The 18469-nt window shown below is 34.9% G+C and overlaps 1 protein-coding gene and 1 long non-coding RNA gene across 15 annotated transcripts in view; one reads left to right on the forward strand and one right to left on the reverse strand.

Moving 5' to 3' along the window:
* AKAP13 (A-kinase anchoring protein 13) overlaps positions 1–18469 on the forward strand; it is a 359098-nt gene that overhangs the window by 311521 nt on the left and 29108 nt on the right. For all 14 annotated transcript variants that reach the window (XR_004232435.1, XM_031955550.1, XM_031955554.1 and 11 more), the window contains 3 exons: positions 10399–10466; positions 12025–12091; positions 15818–15953. Coding sequence is in view for 13 of the 14 variants with exons in the window: in XM_031955550.1 (XP_031811410.1) it covers positions 10399–10466; positions 12025–12091; positions 15818–15953 (271 nt within the window). In the remaining variant the exon portion in view is untranslated. The remainder of the gene's footprint in view (positions 1–10398; positions 10467–12024; positions 12092–15817; positions 15954–18469) is intronic.
* LOC116421861 lies at positions 1647–17672 on the reverse strand. The gene is made up of 3 exons (XR_004232436.1): positions 17590–17672; positions 7227–7346; positions 1647–1814 (listed from the first exon to the last, which is right to left on the reverse strand). It is a non-coding gene; the product is annotated as an uncharacterized LOC116421861 (long non-coding RNA).

Genomic DNA, 18469 nt, shown 5'->3' on the forward strand with positions numbered 1-18469 from the left:
GGGAACTATAAGAGATCCAAAGAAGCATTTTCCAGACACAGTTAGTCCTTGTGCACTTTACCCAGCAACTTGAAACTGGTGGGTGATTTTGATAGAATGGGGTCTTAATTCATTTGCCCAATCATAAGGTGCTGAATTAAAAGTTCCATTTAGGATTGGAATAAAATAGAAAACAAGTAGTCATTTTTTTTCTAAGTGATGTTAGCGTTAGAGGCTCAGCAGCCAACTTGAAAGCAGCACAAGGTAGATTCACTCTCAGAGAGGTTTTGTGACTGAGCAAGGATAAATACTAATATGTAGTAGAATCAGAACTTAAAGTCTTTTGATACCAAGGCTTATGTTCTTTCCTCTGTGTTTGACTTTCTGTCTTCAGTTTCTTAAGGATTATTTCTAGGTTTGAATCCTAAAATCATATACTAAGAAAAAACTAGGTAAATTATATTTTAAGGCTTTAATTGTTTTTGGGGGGAGCAGAAAAGAGAGGGGAGTAGGGAGGTGAGGTTAGAGACATTAGTATTTAAGTGCCTTGTCTAGGATCTTACAGCTACTAAGTGTCTGAGGGTAGATTTGAACTCAAGTCCTTCTGACCCCTCTGCCTCCTAGCTGACCTTAAAGCTTTAGTCTTAAAAAGATGATTTTGCAATGTTTTCTTTTTGTGACAACTCTAATGACATAATGGTATTGATTGTGTTTCTTCTAATAAATGTTTTCTAGTAACTATTTTTATATCACTTTAGCAGTCTCAAATGTATAAACATTCAACTTTCATAATAAATGATGTAAGCACTAACCCTGGAATCAAGAGGACCTAAATTCAAATTTGGCCTCAGACTAGCTATTTGATACTGGGCAAGTTACTTAACCCCAATTGCCTCCCCCACAAAAAATGACCTAAAAGAATTCTGAGATTCATTCATTCCCCTGGAAGCCCATAGTTTCATGAATTAAAAATAGTGGTTTATTACCAGACTTATCTGTTTATTTTGGATTAGCATGTGCATCCTTACCCAGTTTTTTTCTGATTTATAGTTTGTTAAGGTAAACAGTTCAATAGAGATTTAAAAACATTAGTTCATCTCATTTACCCTGGTTTACCAGAGAAAGGAAATGGAGTGCAGGATGTTGAAACAGAAACTAAAAAGCATCAGACAAATCAAAATGTGACAGTTTAATTGGCCCTATAAATCTCTATGTTCATTTACCTGTAGTTCAGAAAATAGAACATAGCTATCCATTGGAGTGCGATCATTGGCAGCTCATTCAAAGTCGCAAAACTCCCTAGAGACAGTGGTGAGAGTATCACAGCATTTGGTGCTGCAAAGTCATTGAATGACAATGTCTAATGTGACTTATAAAAATGAAAAGAGAAAAAAAAAGGGGGGGAAGTAGGGGGATCCAATCATGAGAAAAAAGGAAGAATAAATAGTAATCTTCCCAAAGAGACAGAAGTAATTGGCCTGATGCTCTTTAGCTTTCTAAAGAACAGAGCCAGTAATGAGGTTGTGTGTATGGAGCATAGTTTGTGTTATCCACGTAGCAAGTGGAAAATTATAATTATAAATAAATATTATATATATATATATATATATATATATATATGATATGTAATATAAGTAATTTTAGGCTACTCACTCTATCTTACCTCTTCTCATTCCTTTCATTGTGCTCAAAATCTTCCTGAGATTTTCAAGAAACTAATTCTTACTTCAATTACCCATTAACCTCCTGGGGAAATAATTTGTGCTGAAATAAAAAGAAAAAGAGGCAGCCACATGGAGCAGTGGAAAGAGCATCAGCCTTGAAATTAAGAGGACCTGAAATAAAAAGAAAAATAAGTTTCCCTTTTGAATTAGCATAACCATTTTGTTAATTCTAGGATTTAATGCCAAATTCATGCATTTAACTCATTTGCCTAATCCTCATGACAGTATTATAATGCTGCATATGGCATCTCTCTTTCTGAAGATTTCAGTTATTTAGATGAGTATAACTTCTTAGAAAAGGGTTTTTTTTGGTTTTGTCTTTTTAAATGAAAAATATTTTCTTGTTCCCTTTTAATGTTTACTGGACCAGATTGCTGGGCCTTTATCTTAGCTTGTGTGAGAATGATCCTAGGGACTAGAAATAAATAAGAACCAAGTACAACCAGAATGTATTAATTAAAAGGATAGCTAATGAACATCATTAAAGGAATCTTTATCAAAGACAGTAAGCATGACTTTTCAAAAACATCTTAAGAAAGACTTACTTTATTTCCTTTGTGGATAGAGTTGCCTAACCAGCAGATCACATATTTCTTGTACATAAAGTTACCTATATTTTAGCTACACATCAGATAAAACTTGATGGTCTAGTATGACACGGGAAAGAATATTTGGCTTAGAGTCAGCTAACCTGGGTTTTAAATGCCAGGACTGCCATTCATCCTTAGGCAAATCACTTAACCTCTGAGCCTCAGTTTAGTCATCTGTAAAATGAAGATTTTAAAATAGAAAGCATTCAGTGTCAACTTGAAAGAAAATTGGAAAGGCCTAGGGTCCTATGCATAACTCTGTGCTGTCACATTTTATCAGTGATTTGGAGGAAGACAAAGAGGATATGTTTATCAGTTTTGTGAGTAACACAAATAAGGATTAGGTAACACTGGATGATAGAATCAGAATTTTGCTGATAGAAAGGTAGGTTAATACTAAAAAGAAACTTAATACGTATCAAGATGATCTTATACATGAGTCTAAAAAAAATAGCTGAACAAGTAAAATACGAGGGAAACAGTTTTAAAAGATGTTCATCTGAAAAAGATTTTGGAATTTTGGTTTACTGCAAGTCAGTCTGAGTCAATAGTGTGAAAAATGTCAGCCAGAAAAACTAATGCTTCCTTAGACTGCACTAAGCACCTCATAGTTTATAGGAAGAAAGAAGTGAAAGTCCTATTGTACTTTCCCTGGTCAATCCACATTTGGGGTATCATATTTTAGGAATGGCATTAAAAAACTGATATGTCCAGAGGAAGATAGGCAGGAGATCAAAAGGTCTTGAGGCCAAGACAAATGAGGATTAGTTGAAGTAACTGGGGGTTTTAAGCCCAAAGAAGAGAAGGTTTAGGAAAAGCAAATAATAGCTGTTTTTAGCTATCTGAAGAACCACCAATAAGAAAAAAATCAGATATTTTGTTTGGTTTCAAGATGAAGAATACAAAGGAGAACTTCTAACACTTAGAACTATCTATTCCTGGAATAGACAGCTTTGAACAAGGATGGTTGGTCCTTCTCTTTCATTATAGTTCTTAAATAAAAATAAAAGAATCACCTGTTGGTGTATCACTAAGGAGATTCTTGTTTGCATGGCGATTGGACTAAGTGATCAACAAGGTCCTTCTAACACTGAAACTCTGTGATTGTGTGAATCGAAAGAAGAAACTAATGTTATTTTAGGCATCATTAAGAGAGGAACAGCATCCCGGACTTAGGACCTTCTATTATCTTACCTAATCAAGTCACACCTGGAACATTGTGGTCAGTTTTGGGGGCCTGTGACATATCAAGATGGTTATATCCAACAGGTATTAGGTGTTGCAAGACTGGGCCTTGGGAAAGATTTGGGGACTATATAAGTAAAACTGTTAATTTTCTTTTTAAAGATAATAATTAATACCATGAGAGCTGATGAGATGACTGTGAAAGAGAGAGAGTATCTAGAGAAAGAAAAACAAAGTCCTGGGTTACACACACCTAACAAAAGGGAACGTGATTGTTTGAACTAAGAAATTAGAATCCAGTGATGAAGTTCTCTATGAAGAACAAAGTAGGCAAAAATATAATGCAGATTGAAAAACAGGTCCATAACATTTTAATCTGGCAAAAGACCTAGAGAACAGACTTGAAGGAAGAAGCTTTGCTTGGGTCAGGATTAATCTTCCTTTAAAATTTGGTGACCTAAGAAAATCCATCCATTTAAAAAATTCTACACTGCTTAACACTTATCTTGAGTCACATCAACTGTTCTTTCTCACTGCCCTGAAGCATTCTGCTTTTGAAAAACATTATGTGGACTACAGACCAATCAATGGATCAGCTACATTCTGTTTTTTTGGCTCTTACCAGTAGTTCCTTTCTGGTTTGTTTTAGTTAGAAGCAAAATGATTCTCTAGTTACAGTAGATTTATTATATGTTGTATGGACAGCTTCTGAGTACTTTTGTGATACATTGGTTCTCTAGATTAAAAATTGACTGGTTGTAATCCAGAAAATTTGAGGGATTTATGCTTTGGTTGGGTTTTGCTTTATTTTTTTTTTTTCTAGTAAAGGAAAACAACTCTGGAAAGGAAATTCTTGGCAATGAGAATTTATTACTTATGCATCAGAATCAGAATAACTGATTCCAAAGAGATGAAGCTTGTTATTTAGGAAATTGGGGCTTAGAAGAAGAAAGAACTCTCAAATTCTGATGCAAGCATTAAAATAAAATTTTTTAAAGGAGAGTTGTTTGAATTCTATTTTATTCCCATATACTTAGAAGAAAACTGTTATTCTAGGCTTTTGGATCTTTTTTCCTCTTGTTTTGTATATCAGTTGTGTGTGCGGCTGATACACTTACTACCAGGAACTTCTTTCATAACTCTGCATCTACTTTATATCAGATCAAACCTGGACAGTCTTGCTCACTTCCCATAATATTAAAACAATGAATTGCAGGAAGCCTTTTAGAAAATATACTTCTATTGTCTTTATACTATTTATCCCGGATTGGATTCATGTTGTTTATTTATATTTCTTTGAGTATGACAGGAAAGAAAGGAGCAATTGCATTTTTCCCATCCTTGCATACTATCCATGTCCTCCAGAAACAAGGGAAACTATATTACATGTAGACTCTCATGCCCAAATTGGTTAGAAGGAATAACAGAGACAAAAACTTTTTACCACACCTGTTGTAGAGAACTATGATCTAAACTGATTTCAATCAGAAATTGACTCCTGAAGGAATAGGAGAACACTTATCACCTTAGGGTTCTAGTTGAATCTGAGAGGAGAACCATCATAGTCATTAGCATTGATTCCATTGTAGAATTTATGCATGTCTTAACCCAAGTCTTGTATTTTTTCTACGGAGTTGATTATTTCCTAAAAAGATCTAAGTTGATTTTAGCTGTTTTTTTTCTTTCTTTCCTGGAGGACAACAGTAATACATGATCTATAATATTCACTAAAGTTTTTTGTGACAGAAGATTAAAAATTCGTTGTCAAAAGTACCATATGTCCTCCCTTATATTTTTTCATGGAGAAATGGAAGAAAGGGAATAGAAGCCTGGTCTCCTTTCTTTGAAGCCTATAGAAATCCAGGGGGGAGCTAGCTCTATTCCCATTAACTATCTTTTTGAGGCAAAAACATGTTGCTCACTTCTTTTAGGAAATTTGAAATAGTTAGCCAGTCAACTTTCCTTTGATCTCTTTTGAAAACTTAATGTGGTGGTGGCAGTGGACATTAAAATGGTTTAGATTTATCTCTAATTCTTTTGTTTTTGCCTGTTGTCTCCCTCCTCACTCCCCTCCCGCCCCGGGAAAAAAAAAAAGATGAAGTATGGCATTTCAAAACACATGACCCTGACAAATTTCAATGAGGTTGATATTTTTACATCATCCACACAGAGCAATAAAAGTGTCCATCATAGTTGGGCTCAAGACTGTTTGTTTGGTAATAAGCTGAGTGCTTTTCAAGTAGGTGCTTGAGTGTCTTTGAGCAAACTCCATTTCCACTATTTATTTAAATGAGGTTTGTGATCACAGTTTAGCAATATATCTTTAAATTGCAGCTTTGTAGGAGAGTCTTAGTTTAGTTAGAAAAATAAATGTAGAGGAAATTTCCATTTTGTTTAAAATATCTTAACTTCCTTTTGGTTTTTATGTTCAGTCAGTTAGTGTCACAGTTTGGACTCATCAGGCTACTTTATATCCCTAATGTAGGATTTTGAATGTTGCCAAACTGTTTGTTAAAATGATAATTTTCCACCTCACAAAGCAGCTTTGCCAGATGGATTGCTGCAGAGCATTGGAAGTAGCCCTGAAAGAAAGTACATGCAGTCCCCAGCCTAGAAACTGGTTGTGTTTTAACTGTCCTTTTGTAGATTAGTTGTTTGAAACTTAGAACCAATTTTCCCACAGAAACAATCCTAAATAGTAGTTACATTCCCAAACTATCCCACAAAAGTCACTGTAGTTCATAATGTAGTTGAAATATTACATACATGTAGTATGAAATAATAGAGAAGAATGCATATTGCAACATCAGAAATTTAAAAAGTAGAAGCACAACAAAATTTATCAGTCACTTGTTTAAATATTAGAATTTGAGGAAGAGATGATTTACTTAAAAGGTTTAAGAAGCTTTTGAAAAGGGAGACTCTTAGAGTAGGTCATTTCAAGAATTTTAGAAATTGATGGCACTCGGTTTTTATATTGTATTTCTTTAAAGCTTGTAATTTTTCCCTAAATAATTATAAACACAAATTTTCCTAAATTATTAATAGTAATCTTATATTTGCTAGCCTTGATTAAGATTTTTTGTGGAATTAATGTGAGGTAACAGGAATTAATCTCAGGTAACTAAGAGAGGGTTGAAAAGTGGAGCCAAAAAAAAGGGTTAATGGGATTTGTACTAGACAGGACTTAAAGGATGAAGAAAACTGAGTTGTAGAAGACAGAAAAGAGGGGAAGCAGTATCACTGTAAGAGGCCCATTGGAAAGAAGAAATTGCATTATAGGACAAAAATATTGCATCATAAAAGTTCCACACATCAGGCATCTACATGCTATTCATCTAACCACTGTGCTACAGGACTAAGAGGACCTAAAGAGTGGGAGGAAAGTGGCACACAGAGAATTTTGGAGAGTGGAAGGAGGGGTAGTGTGCAATGAACTATCAAATGAAAAATTACTTTTAAAGCACTTAACAAAGTGTCTCACATGGAATAGGCAATATAGAAATGCAAACAAGATAATCACAACATAATTGGTTATAACTTAGAGCAGGGGTCCTCAAATTATGTGGCCAGATGTGGCAGCTGAGGACGTTTATCCCCCTCACTCAGGGCTATGAAGTTTCTTTATTTAAAGGCCCACAAAACAAAGTTTTTGTTTTTACTATAGTCCGGCTCTCCAACAGTCTGAGAGACAGTGAACTGGCCCCCTATTCAAAAAGTTTGAGGACCCCTGGTAGAGAATGAGTACCTGTATCTACTCCATCTTTCACCCAGAAGGTTGTCAAAGAGTCATATTGGAGTGCATTATGTTTGTTAATTAGCAGAGTCCATTATATATCTCCTGGGTTCCAGTCAGCATATTAGGTTTCTGAAGGAGAAGACAGCAAAGAAAAATATGCATACCCATTTGATTGATTTTGCTTTTGAACCACTAAAGAAGACCACAGACAAAAAAGTTTGGGGTCTGTTTTTGACTTAACTTAGCCTATAGAGGTAGAAGCCCAAACCACCAAGCTGCATGTCCTGTTACTGTGTGTAGGTTTTTCCCCACCCACCCCACCTCCTCTGTAGAAGTCATAACTCTTTTGTCTCTTCAGTATATTCAAGAAGTAAATATAAATAAAGGAACAAGCATTTCCTGTGGAAAACCTCTTTAGTTTGTGTGTATTTCCTTCAGTTGAAAAGTAGGAGAAATCTTTTAAGTTCAGACAACTTTCCCTTTAATGTAGTTTATTAACTGTTTTCAGTTATCTTTAAATTATCAGACTATATATACAAGTTACTTCACTGATTAGTCAAAGTGTTTTATATCCTTAATGCCTTTAATCAACTGAGGAAGGACCCCTGAAATATTTCTTACTAGAAAACCTCAAATTAGTATTCACTTGATCAGGTTGGTTTAATTTGAGGTCTTGAAATTATGATTTGTTATCAGTAAATGTTTGGTTTGTATGCCTATTTTATATACCTATATACCTGGGGTCATAGAAAAACAAATTTGTTCACAAAATTGTTGCAAGTGGAAAAAGTTTATGAAGTTCTGGAACCAAAACAAATTACAGTAGAACTAATACTGGAATACTATCTTACGGCAGTCTAAAATCTTATTAGGCTTCTTGGTTAACATGCCACATTGCTATTTGATGCCTGTAGTTCATTAAAACCTCCCAAAACATATCCCAGCACTCCTCACCCCCAATTCAAAAGAAACAACTACTGTATTAGTACATAAGTATCTTTACATGAAGTTTGCTGTTGCTAAAGGGTAACCTAGGGTCATTTTGTTCATATTTGTTCATACCAACACATCTCCCCCCCAAAAATCCATCAAGACAAAGGACTAAAGCTGAAACTGAAGAGGGACATGATAAGCATTTTCTGGGGCTGTTACATGGAAGAGGGATTAGTTAAATCCCACATGACTACAAAGGGCAGAACTAGAAGCAATGTGTAGCAGTTGGCAAGATAGCAAATTTGAATATTATCTAAGGAGAAATTTCTAAACAACATTATCCAGAAGTGAAACTCAGGAAAAAAGATGAAATCCCCCTCAATATAGATTTTCAAAGAAGACCAAATAACTGTATATGGGGTATGTGTGCCCCAGTTTCTCATCTATAAAATAAAGATGTTTGTCTAAATTACCTCTTATATCCCTTCTATTTTTAATGTGATCCTGTACTTAAAAAAAAAAATCTTTGCTCAGATTTTGAGTGGTCTATGAGGTAGTGATTCTGTGTCTGAGGAGACCCTGACAGATGTGGAAGAAACAAGATGCCCTCCAAAAACATCTTTTCCCCTCAGCCTATCTGTTATAGCCCCACCTAATAGTTATAGTAATACTGAAAAGTGTGGAGGTTTATGATGCCTTATGGCTGCCTACCAATAGATAGGCAGTCTTAGCCCAAAGTTTCCTCTGTGAGTGTACTTAATGACTACTGAGTCTACTGCATTCCTTGAAGAACAATTTCAAAAAGAAATGGGGACCACTAATGCATACAACAGAGTATGCCTGTGACCTGCATATTGATTTAGTTTTAAAATGTAATATCTATGGTTTATTGTATTTTTTATGATGTTAACTATATTCCAATTACAGTTTAATCTTCTTTGGGCTACATTTGAGGGTGTAGGGCCATGTACTTGACACCTCTGCTTTACAGTACCAATTTATGTAGTGTTTATCCAGAGAATATAAAAGGAAGTTAAAAATTCATTTTAAATATATGTTTCCCAAATTAGTGAAAGTGGTTGAGAATTTTACTGTCTTGACATAATTGTCTTAGTGTAAACCCAGCAAAAAAAAATAAGACTTGTAGATAGAATCATAGAATTTTAAAGGAAAAAGGGATCTCTGAGAGAATCTAATCAAACATCTTATTTTATAAATGAGAAAAATGAAGTGTGGAGAGGATGATATGCCTATTATCACATAATTAATGAAAGAACCAAGTCTAAAATTCAGTTTGCCTGACCTGTAATCCCATACCTGTATACTACATGAAACTGATATTACAAATTTATTTTTATAAATTTGCTTGTTGAAGCAAGCAACTAAAAATAGCTTGTTGAAGTTATTTAACATGTTGAACTTGTTTCTCTGAGAGATCACTGCTTATTAATTACTGTTTGTGAATATGTTTCTCTTTTGTGAGGGATAAGTAAGATGTCCTCAGAGATGAAGTTTTATCTGTGAGTGCTGTATCTACCTATCCTTCTGCCCTTTTGTAACATCCCTACCTAATGATTCTTCTAGGGAACAGAAATGAAGTCTTCATTTATAAGGAAAACCTAAGAAATAAAATGAAAAATCAAAATTCTTTCCATTGTAAATGGCAGACTACTCCTCTTTGCTAATTAAGAAGCTCTCACTTTTATGAGTCATACTTCCTTGAAGTAAATTAAGGGCTGCTCTTTGGATTTTTGTCTTCCTGGAAGCCAAGTCATAAGAATATCTGAAAGTAAATCGTCAGTCAGGCCTCTGCCACAGTCATGCAAATTACAACGTGTTTTATTTTGGTTCCTTCTTTGTATCTACTTTATTTGGGACTGTTCATTTGATGCTCTAGACATCTGAACTGAGCACAGAATCTTTAGTCTTTGGAAATTGGACCCTAGTCAACTTCTTGCCTATAATGTTCCAGACTTGTAACCTTCTTGCTCTGGTTTCTCACAGTTTTGTGACATCATATGACTAGTTCCTGGAAGAGATAGTGTATCCAAAGGATACAGTCTGTAACTACAGTTTGAAGATTGCTGAAATGGGACTCTAAACTGTGGGAGACTTCAGTTAGGGGGAGATATATACATACACATACACACACACATACATATATACATACATACAGAGAGAGAGAGAGAGAGTGCTTTTTTTTTTTTTTTTTAATTCTTTGTGACCTTGGATTCTGTTTACTTTTCAGATTGCGGTGCTTTTGTCCACAAAGGCTGTAGAGAAAGTTTGGCTTCTTGTGCAAAGGTCAAAATGAAGGTAAGACATTTCTGCCTTAAAGATGGGACTTAAATCAGTCAAATCACCTTAAATAGTTGTGAGAAAAGCTATTTTTTCTTTGGGGACAAATGGGTGGGGAATATGATGAGGCATATTGTTTTTATTTAATTGTTTTTAAATTAGGTTAAATCAGTTCTTTTACTTGTCTGATATAAAAAAGAATTGTTTTAGCTTTTGAAAAAGAAAAAATGCTCTTAGAACCTTTAAACTTTAAATATATGTGTTTTTTGGTTCAAAGAAATTTGTTATTAGTTTATATTCTCAGGTTCTCTGCTCTTGGTACATTTTATATACTGGCCACTGTCAGAAAAGATCCAATAGAAATCAGGTGTTTCGTAATTTCTTAAGAGTGGTTTAGGATTTCTTCTTTATAATGATATCTCTTCTCTTTAGAGTACAAAATGTTTAGGTCATGTCAACAAGAGGAAAAAAATACCAATTGCCTGGTGGTGCCTCAAACTACTAGCACTATGTATGATCTATAAATAGTTGACTAAGGCCAACAGAGGAGATAAGGCATAGGGACTAGATCTGGAATTTTATTGACATAGGGAACTTCTCTGCAATTTATAGTCTTAGAGAGTTGCCTAGTTCATTGGGAAGTTAAGGATATTTGTCTAGTGTCACGTAGCCCATATATCAGATACAAATCTTGAAATCAGACTTCCTGGTTCCAACCCTGGCTCTCTATCAACTGTGTATACTGCCTCTCACAGTTAACACCTACCAAGAGTGGTATATTTTGGTGTTGTTTGTGAGTTAATGTTTGTGTTTTTATCCATGTTATATTTCCTTATATCATTATCCCCTTGAGGGAAAGCAGCACTATACAGTTACTTCTATACTTCTCTCCGTCTTCTACCCCTATCACCAACAGCACCAGAACTGTATGATGACGCATATGTTGTACAGTTACTATTAAATTTCCTAGAAAATGATCACATAGATGATCACACCTAAAAAAAGACTCATAAAAGCCTAACTGTAGTGTCAGAAAGAATCTTAGAAGTTAGTTAGTCCAAGGAACTGGGTTCTAAATAGTTTAAGTCATTTGCCCAAAGCCATTTCCTTCTCTGGTTCATTTTATGGATGAGGAAACTGAGGCAGAGTTAAATGACATACCGAGGATCGCACATACTTAGTGAGGATTTGAGGCTAGATTTGAATTGGGGTCTCCTGACTTCAGGCCTGACACTTTATGCACTGCACCATCTAGCTGTCATGGATACTCAAGGATAGAAAAAGCATTCTCTCTTCGGTTATTTGCCCAGAAATTTGTGTCAGGTGTGTCATTTTCATCAGTGGCTGCTTATGCTCTTTTTGTTGTATTATACAACAATGTGTGAATTCCTTAAAATATGATTCTTAAGGATAGTCATCCTTTATCGTGCTTGATAGGCACTGTGAAACTTTAACAAAGTCCAGGTGAACAGTTTTCTTTCTCTCTCTCTCTCTCTCTCTCTCTCTCTCTCTCTCTCTCTCTCTCTCTCTCTCTTTTTTGTTAGTCAAAACTGAATTCCATTATTTCTTCTTTTAGCAACCCAAGGGAAGCCTTCAAGCCCATGACACTTCTTCACTTCCCACAGTTATTATGAGGAATAAACGTAAGTAATAACTAGCCTGTCTCTCTCCTACTTCATCTTCCCTTGTCTTTTTAATCAGCTGTTCCCAAGTTGCCACTTTTATGAATAACAGTCATTCAGTATAGCATTAAAGTTTTGGAAGATTTGTTTTTGCATTCCCACTATGCTAATCCTATGCTCCGGATTTCCAGAATGATGTGTCATGCATTAGCTAATTGTTTCTTTAACTTTCCAGTGGATACTACTTCCCATGGATTTTTAACTCTGATCCAGCTTTAGTAATGCAGGTACCCATGAAACATGTCTAGTTATTGAAGTTATTTCAGGAATTATTTTTAGACATTTTGTGCATTTATCATAACACCATTAAAGTTTTGAATATTAGCAAGACGTTGAAAATCATCACTTATGTATATCAGAATCCAGAAGAAACTTTGACCTCTAGAAAAAAAAAAAACTCCTATAGTTTGATTGAATTGTTAAAGAAATACATTGGCAATCACTGATTTCTCATAACAAAGGATATTTTCCTAGTTTCAGACAGAATTTTCTTCTGGTTGGCTTATTGTGTTCATCATTTTCAGTCATCTCTGACTCTTCATATTCCCATTTGGGGTTTTCTTGACAGAGATACTGGAGTGGTTTTGCCAATTCTATCTCCAGCTTACTTTACAGATAAGAAAACTGAGGTAAATAGGATTAATTGACTTCCTTACGATCATATGTGAGGTCAGATTTGAACTCACATCTTCCTGACTCCAGGCCTGGCACTTTATCAACTATGCCACCTATCTGCCCTAGCATGTGGTATATAAATGTTTATTGCCTTTCCATCCCCCAGTGTTTTCATTTTACAAATAAGTAAATGGGAATCAATAGAAATTAATTGACTTCCTTTAAGTCACAAAACTCTCATTAAGCAAGGGTCAGGATTAAATATAGATCCATATTATGCCCATAAAGCTTGTGTCATTTAAAAAGGTTTGAGAGACATAGTTTCTGGGTAATTTAATCATTTTATTAATAAAGTCAGCAGATTATTAATAAAAGGATAGTCATTTGGCCATCTCTCTTAGACCAAAGACAATCATGGAGATGATGGAGATGGCTCACAGTTTATATATGCATTTAGTAGGGGTTGATGTCATCCCATCATTGTCTCCTCCAGATAGAGAAATTATCTTTATACCAGACCATTTCTAACCTTGGTCTGTCTAGAGACAAAAGAATCTATCTCCATTCAAGTTTGCGTAGAACACAGTGGGCTTCCTCATCTTAGATTAAATTCCATGCGTTGGCTAGGGTGTGACCAAGATGAGGAGAAATCAGTACAGTATCATTATCCATAGTAATATTTTTCTAAAGAAAAACTGAACTTAAAATCAGAACTTTGAAAGAAAGCCAATCTTCTCCCCAATCTCCTCAACCTATCTCCCCAAAATAATGGGTTACTAATAATCATTTCTTACAAAATATATCAAATGCCCAGACTTAAGCATAATGTCATGATGGAATAGAAAGACTCCAGGACGAATTGCCTTCATCCTCTTCTGATGCCCTCCTTTAGAGACCAGTTAATTTCAACAGTTTTGAATTAGAGATCTGAAGAATGCAGAAGACCTGAGGAAGATCAGCTCTTATACAGGTTGCAAATATTGTAGGAAAACTATGTGGAAACTTCATATTTACAAAATAAGTAAATCCAGGAATGACTTTATAGTCATCTTTATAAATTTTTCACTTTCACAGTTTTAAAGACAACAAACTGACCTAATTCATCTAGAATATTTTATTGGCATAAAACTGTCCAGGTACCATTGCTGTTACTTAAAATAAAGCCCATGATGTGTAATGTTCATCTCAGCACTTGCTTATTCAGTAGATAATTAGTTGACTTACTAGAAAGACCTTGAAAATTCAGATAAACCTTGGAATTACTTTTCATTTATCATCATGTTCATTCCCTACCCATATTGTCATTGTAATGTTAGATCTTCTTCCAAGATGTCCTGTACCTTTTAAGTCTGCTCCATCCTTACTGCCACCACCCTAAACTAGACCCTCATTTAATGCATGGTTATTGATACACCATCCTTACTATCCTCTGTTGCTTACATTTATTTCTCTAATCCATAAAGACTCAGTTTGATGCATCTATGATCTCACTGATATGTGCTCATTCCCTGGCAGAATAAAAAGTAGCTCATCTGTGCTTTCTTATTCTGTGTGGTTTTTGTCCATGTCCTTCTATAAATCCTCTATAAAGAATCTATTTATCTTGCTGGAGGCCAAAGTAATCTTTATCATGTTACTCCTTTGCTTAAATATCTTCAGTAACCTTGTTAGTACACAAGTGGCCTTGTGTACTAACATATCAAGTCCAAATACTTCCCTCTGGCTTTTAAAATCTTCTATAATCAGAATTCTTATAAGAAATTTTTAACTCCAGCCCTATGTAAGACCATGGGGAAACAAAGATGAAATAAGACAAAGACGCATCTCTCAAGGAATGTGCATTCTAATGGTAGAATAAGCCATATTTACAGATAACTGTTATATACAGCAGAATATGTTAATTAAAGAAGAGAGATACAAAAAAGCTGCGTGAGAAATGAAGCTATCAAATCATTTCCAGTTGAGGAAGGAGGAGGGAGCATAGACGGATTCATAAGGGAGTTGGAATCTGAATTGTTAAAAAAAAAAAAAAAAAAGGGAGAAATGTCAACAAATGGAAGCTGGGGGAGAGAGAGAGTATTGGGGAATGGGGAAAAAATGATTAGTGATTTGGTTTGTCTATAGTGAAGGTTTATGTTTGTGAAAGGTGTAGCAGTATGCATTAAGGTCAAAATAGGTAGACTACAAACTACACATGTAGTAAGGAGACTGTTATACTTTATTTCTTAAATGATGGAGTGCCACTGAAGATTTTTAATGAGGGTTTTATTAGGAAGATTATTCAGGCAGCATTATGAAGGATAGATTGGAAAAAGAAATATGACAGACATGGTGGAGACAGATCAAGATTTTGCAGCTAATTGTATATGAGAGGTAAGGAAGAAATATAGTCAAAGATGACTCCCACATTTCAAGACTGGATGGTTTGGAAGATATGACTCTGGCATATAAATGCTCATTGAGTAATCTATAAAGTGATGTTGTACTTGGTAAGTTCAGTCCAGCTTCAAGAGTACTTGAATTTAGGAAATATTTGAAAAAAATGCTTGAGACTTATTACTGTTGACTTGGGATGAGTTTAACAATCTTCTATACAGCTAGCTAATCTTTTATGTTTGATATGGGTTATGATTATTTGAAAAACAAAAGTGTTTTATAATACAGCTTCATTATGTGCAAGACATTGTTAGACATTGAAAATTCTGGTCAGCAACTGAAAGATTGATATGACAATCCATGATAATTCCAAGTAGACTCATGATAAAAAAAAAATACTATTTACCTCAAGAAAACTGAAAAACTTTTAAAGTTCAGATTGAAGCATGTATCTTTATTTTTCTTGCTTTTTTTTCCAACATGGCTAATTTGGAAATGTTTTGCTAATTTGACTTTACATGTATAATGGGTATCATTGTTGTTTGCTTTCTCAATGGGTAAGAGCAGGGCTAAAAGAAGGGAGAAAATTTGGAACTCAAAATTTTAGAATGAATGTTTAGAAAATAAAAGAAAGTTCTGATCAGTTGAGTATAGAGGTTAGATGATGCTTCTGATAGTGTTCCATTCTCCTTTCAGCCTCACAACCCAAAGAGCGCCCGCGATCTGCAATCCTTGTGCCTGATGAGACCTCAGTAGCCCCATTGTTCCCTAACAGACGGTCACAGCAGTGTACCTCACTTTCAAAAAGTGTCTCTATACAGAATATTGCTGGGTAAGTTCAGATTTATTTATTTATTTATTTATTTATTTGTTTATTTATTTATTTATTTATTTTGGCTGAGGCAATTGGAGTTGTGTCTTGCCCAGGGTCACACAGCTAGGAAGTGTTAAGTCTCTGAGATCAAATTTGAACTCAGATCCTCCTGACTTAAGGTCTAGTGCTCTATCCACTGCGCCATCTAGCTGCCCCAGCTCAGATTTCTTAATGGAGCATTTAGCACCTGGATATAATCACTAATATCCTGATGGACATAGCCTGTTTTTACCATGAATTTTGTGATCAAAATTGTATATTCTTGGTATACTTATTGAGTGGTAATAATGAGGAAAATAAAAATTATGCTAGGTTATTGGTCCTATTTAATCTTTCAAAGGCTAGTTTTGCTTATAGTTTTTTGTTTTTTTTTAAAGAAGCCTTTGTTTAAAATTAAAAAATTGTGTACTAGGATAGTCACTTCCTTTGATAAGCTTGAGTTCTAAAAAAATACAATGAATAAAATACAGGCAATTAGGCCTAGTGAAAAACCAAGAGCTTTTTATTCTACAGTCCAGTAATATTCTGAAATGTCATTTTCATATTTCTTTTGAAAATAATTTACTTTAATAGCTGGCAGTTTTCTTCAAAGTTGTGTCCATAGAAAGATTAATTTCATTTTGTTAATGAAAATGGGTGTAGTGCCTGTCAGAATGGCTAAGATGACAGGAAAAAATGATGATGAATGTTGGAGGGAATGCGGGAAAACTGGAACACTGATGCATTATTGGTGGAGTTGTAAACGAATCCAACCATTCTGGAGAGCAAACTGTAATTATGCCCAAAAAGTTATCAAACTGTGTATACCCTTTGCTCCAGCAGTGCTACTACTGGGCTTATGTCCCAAAGAAATACTAAAGAAGGGAAAGGGACTTGTATGTGACAAAATGTTTATGGCAGCCCCGTTTGTAGTTGCTAGAAGCTGGAAAATGAATGGATGCCCATCAATTGGAGAATGGTTGGGTAAATTGTGCTTTATGAATGTTATGGAATATTATTGTTCTGTAAGAAGTGACCAGCAGAATGAATACAGAGAGGCTTGGAAAGAATTACATGAACTGATGCTGCGAGTGAAATGAGCAGAACCAGATCATTATACACTTCAACAGCAATACTGTGTGAGGATGTATTCTGATGGAAGTGGTTATCTTTGACAAAGAGAAGATCTAACTCAGTTCCAATTGATCAATGATGGACAGAATCAGCTACACCCAGAGAAGGAACACTGGGAAATAAGTGTGAATTGTTTGCATTTTTGTTTCTCTTCCCAAGTTATTTTTTCCTTCTGAATCCATTTCTTCTTGTGCAACAAGAGAACTGTTAGGTTCTGCACACATATATTGTATCTAGGATATACTGTAATACATTTAACATGTATAAGACTGCCTGCCATCTAGGGGAGGGGGGGGGGTGGAGGGAGGGAAGGGAAAAGTTGGAACAGAAGTGAGTGCAAGGGACAATGTTGTAAAAACTTACTCATGCATATGTTCTGTCAATAAAAAGTTATAATAATAATAAAAAGAAAATGGATGTTGTGAGGAGAGGAAAAGAGGAGTAATTCCAAGTTAATAACCATCAAATCCCAAAACTTAACTGTTGCCAGATTCAGTTGATCCTTTACAAAGTTCTGCACTCACTCCTCTACAGAGGCAACAGGCCTTGGCTGCATGGTAATTAGCACAGGGTTGATTATGATGGTGGTGGTTGTGATGTGTAGGGTTTACCTGTCTGTCCACCAAGAAAACAAGCCACTTCATACTCAGGGCTCAAACATCCATCACAGGGTAATGATTTTGGCTAACCTAGGCTTGGATCAGTTCCTTGACTTGAGCATTAAAAACTTTTTTTTTAAGTCTCTACTTTCTTTGTCAATCATGTATCCAAGATTTGAAGTCTTCTCAGCTTTTTCCAAGAGGAGTGATAGAGAAGCAACCAGTTAGTCTTTATTGTCTCAGCTGTGTGGAGTAGCACCATAAGGCTTTCTTTTTGAAGTTCTAATCTTAAGATTTATTTGTTCTATTGAGCAGGCATTTTTAAATGTCTTTAGATAGAGCTTATTTCCAAACGACCATTTTTGGTTTGGGTAGGAAATAATACAGGACAAACATATTTTATAGTACATATTTCAGAATAATTACTTGTCAGAAAGTAGGAAGCAAAGATGAAATGGATTCACAGTGAGTTCTAAATAGAGATTATTTCTAAATATAGTATAGGGAATTAAATTATTTCATATTACTGTGGAGAGAAATATTTAAACCTTTTCTAAAAGTTGTGGGTGGAGCATAGTTGAAAGGCTGAAATTTCTGTCTTGTCACTTTTTTTTTAATTCTGGTTTTATAGCTAACTTTGTATATTGCTGTGAATTTCATTGTGGATTGTTATCTCTTCAGTAACAGTTCTCTTCAATCAGGTTTTTTTGACCAATTGAAATTTATTTTGCAGTTAATTTTTCAGTTACTCACTTTTGAACA

The sequence above is a fragment of the Sarcophilus harrisii genome, chromosome 2 (genome assembly GCF_902635505.1).
Source record: "Sarcophilus harrisii chromosome 2, mSarHar1.11, whole genome shotgun sequence".
Classification (NCBI taxonomy): domain Eukaryota; kingdom Metazoa; phylum Chordata; class Mammalia; order Dasyuromorphia; family Dasyuridae; genus Sarcophilus; species Sarcophilus harrisii.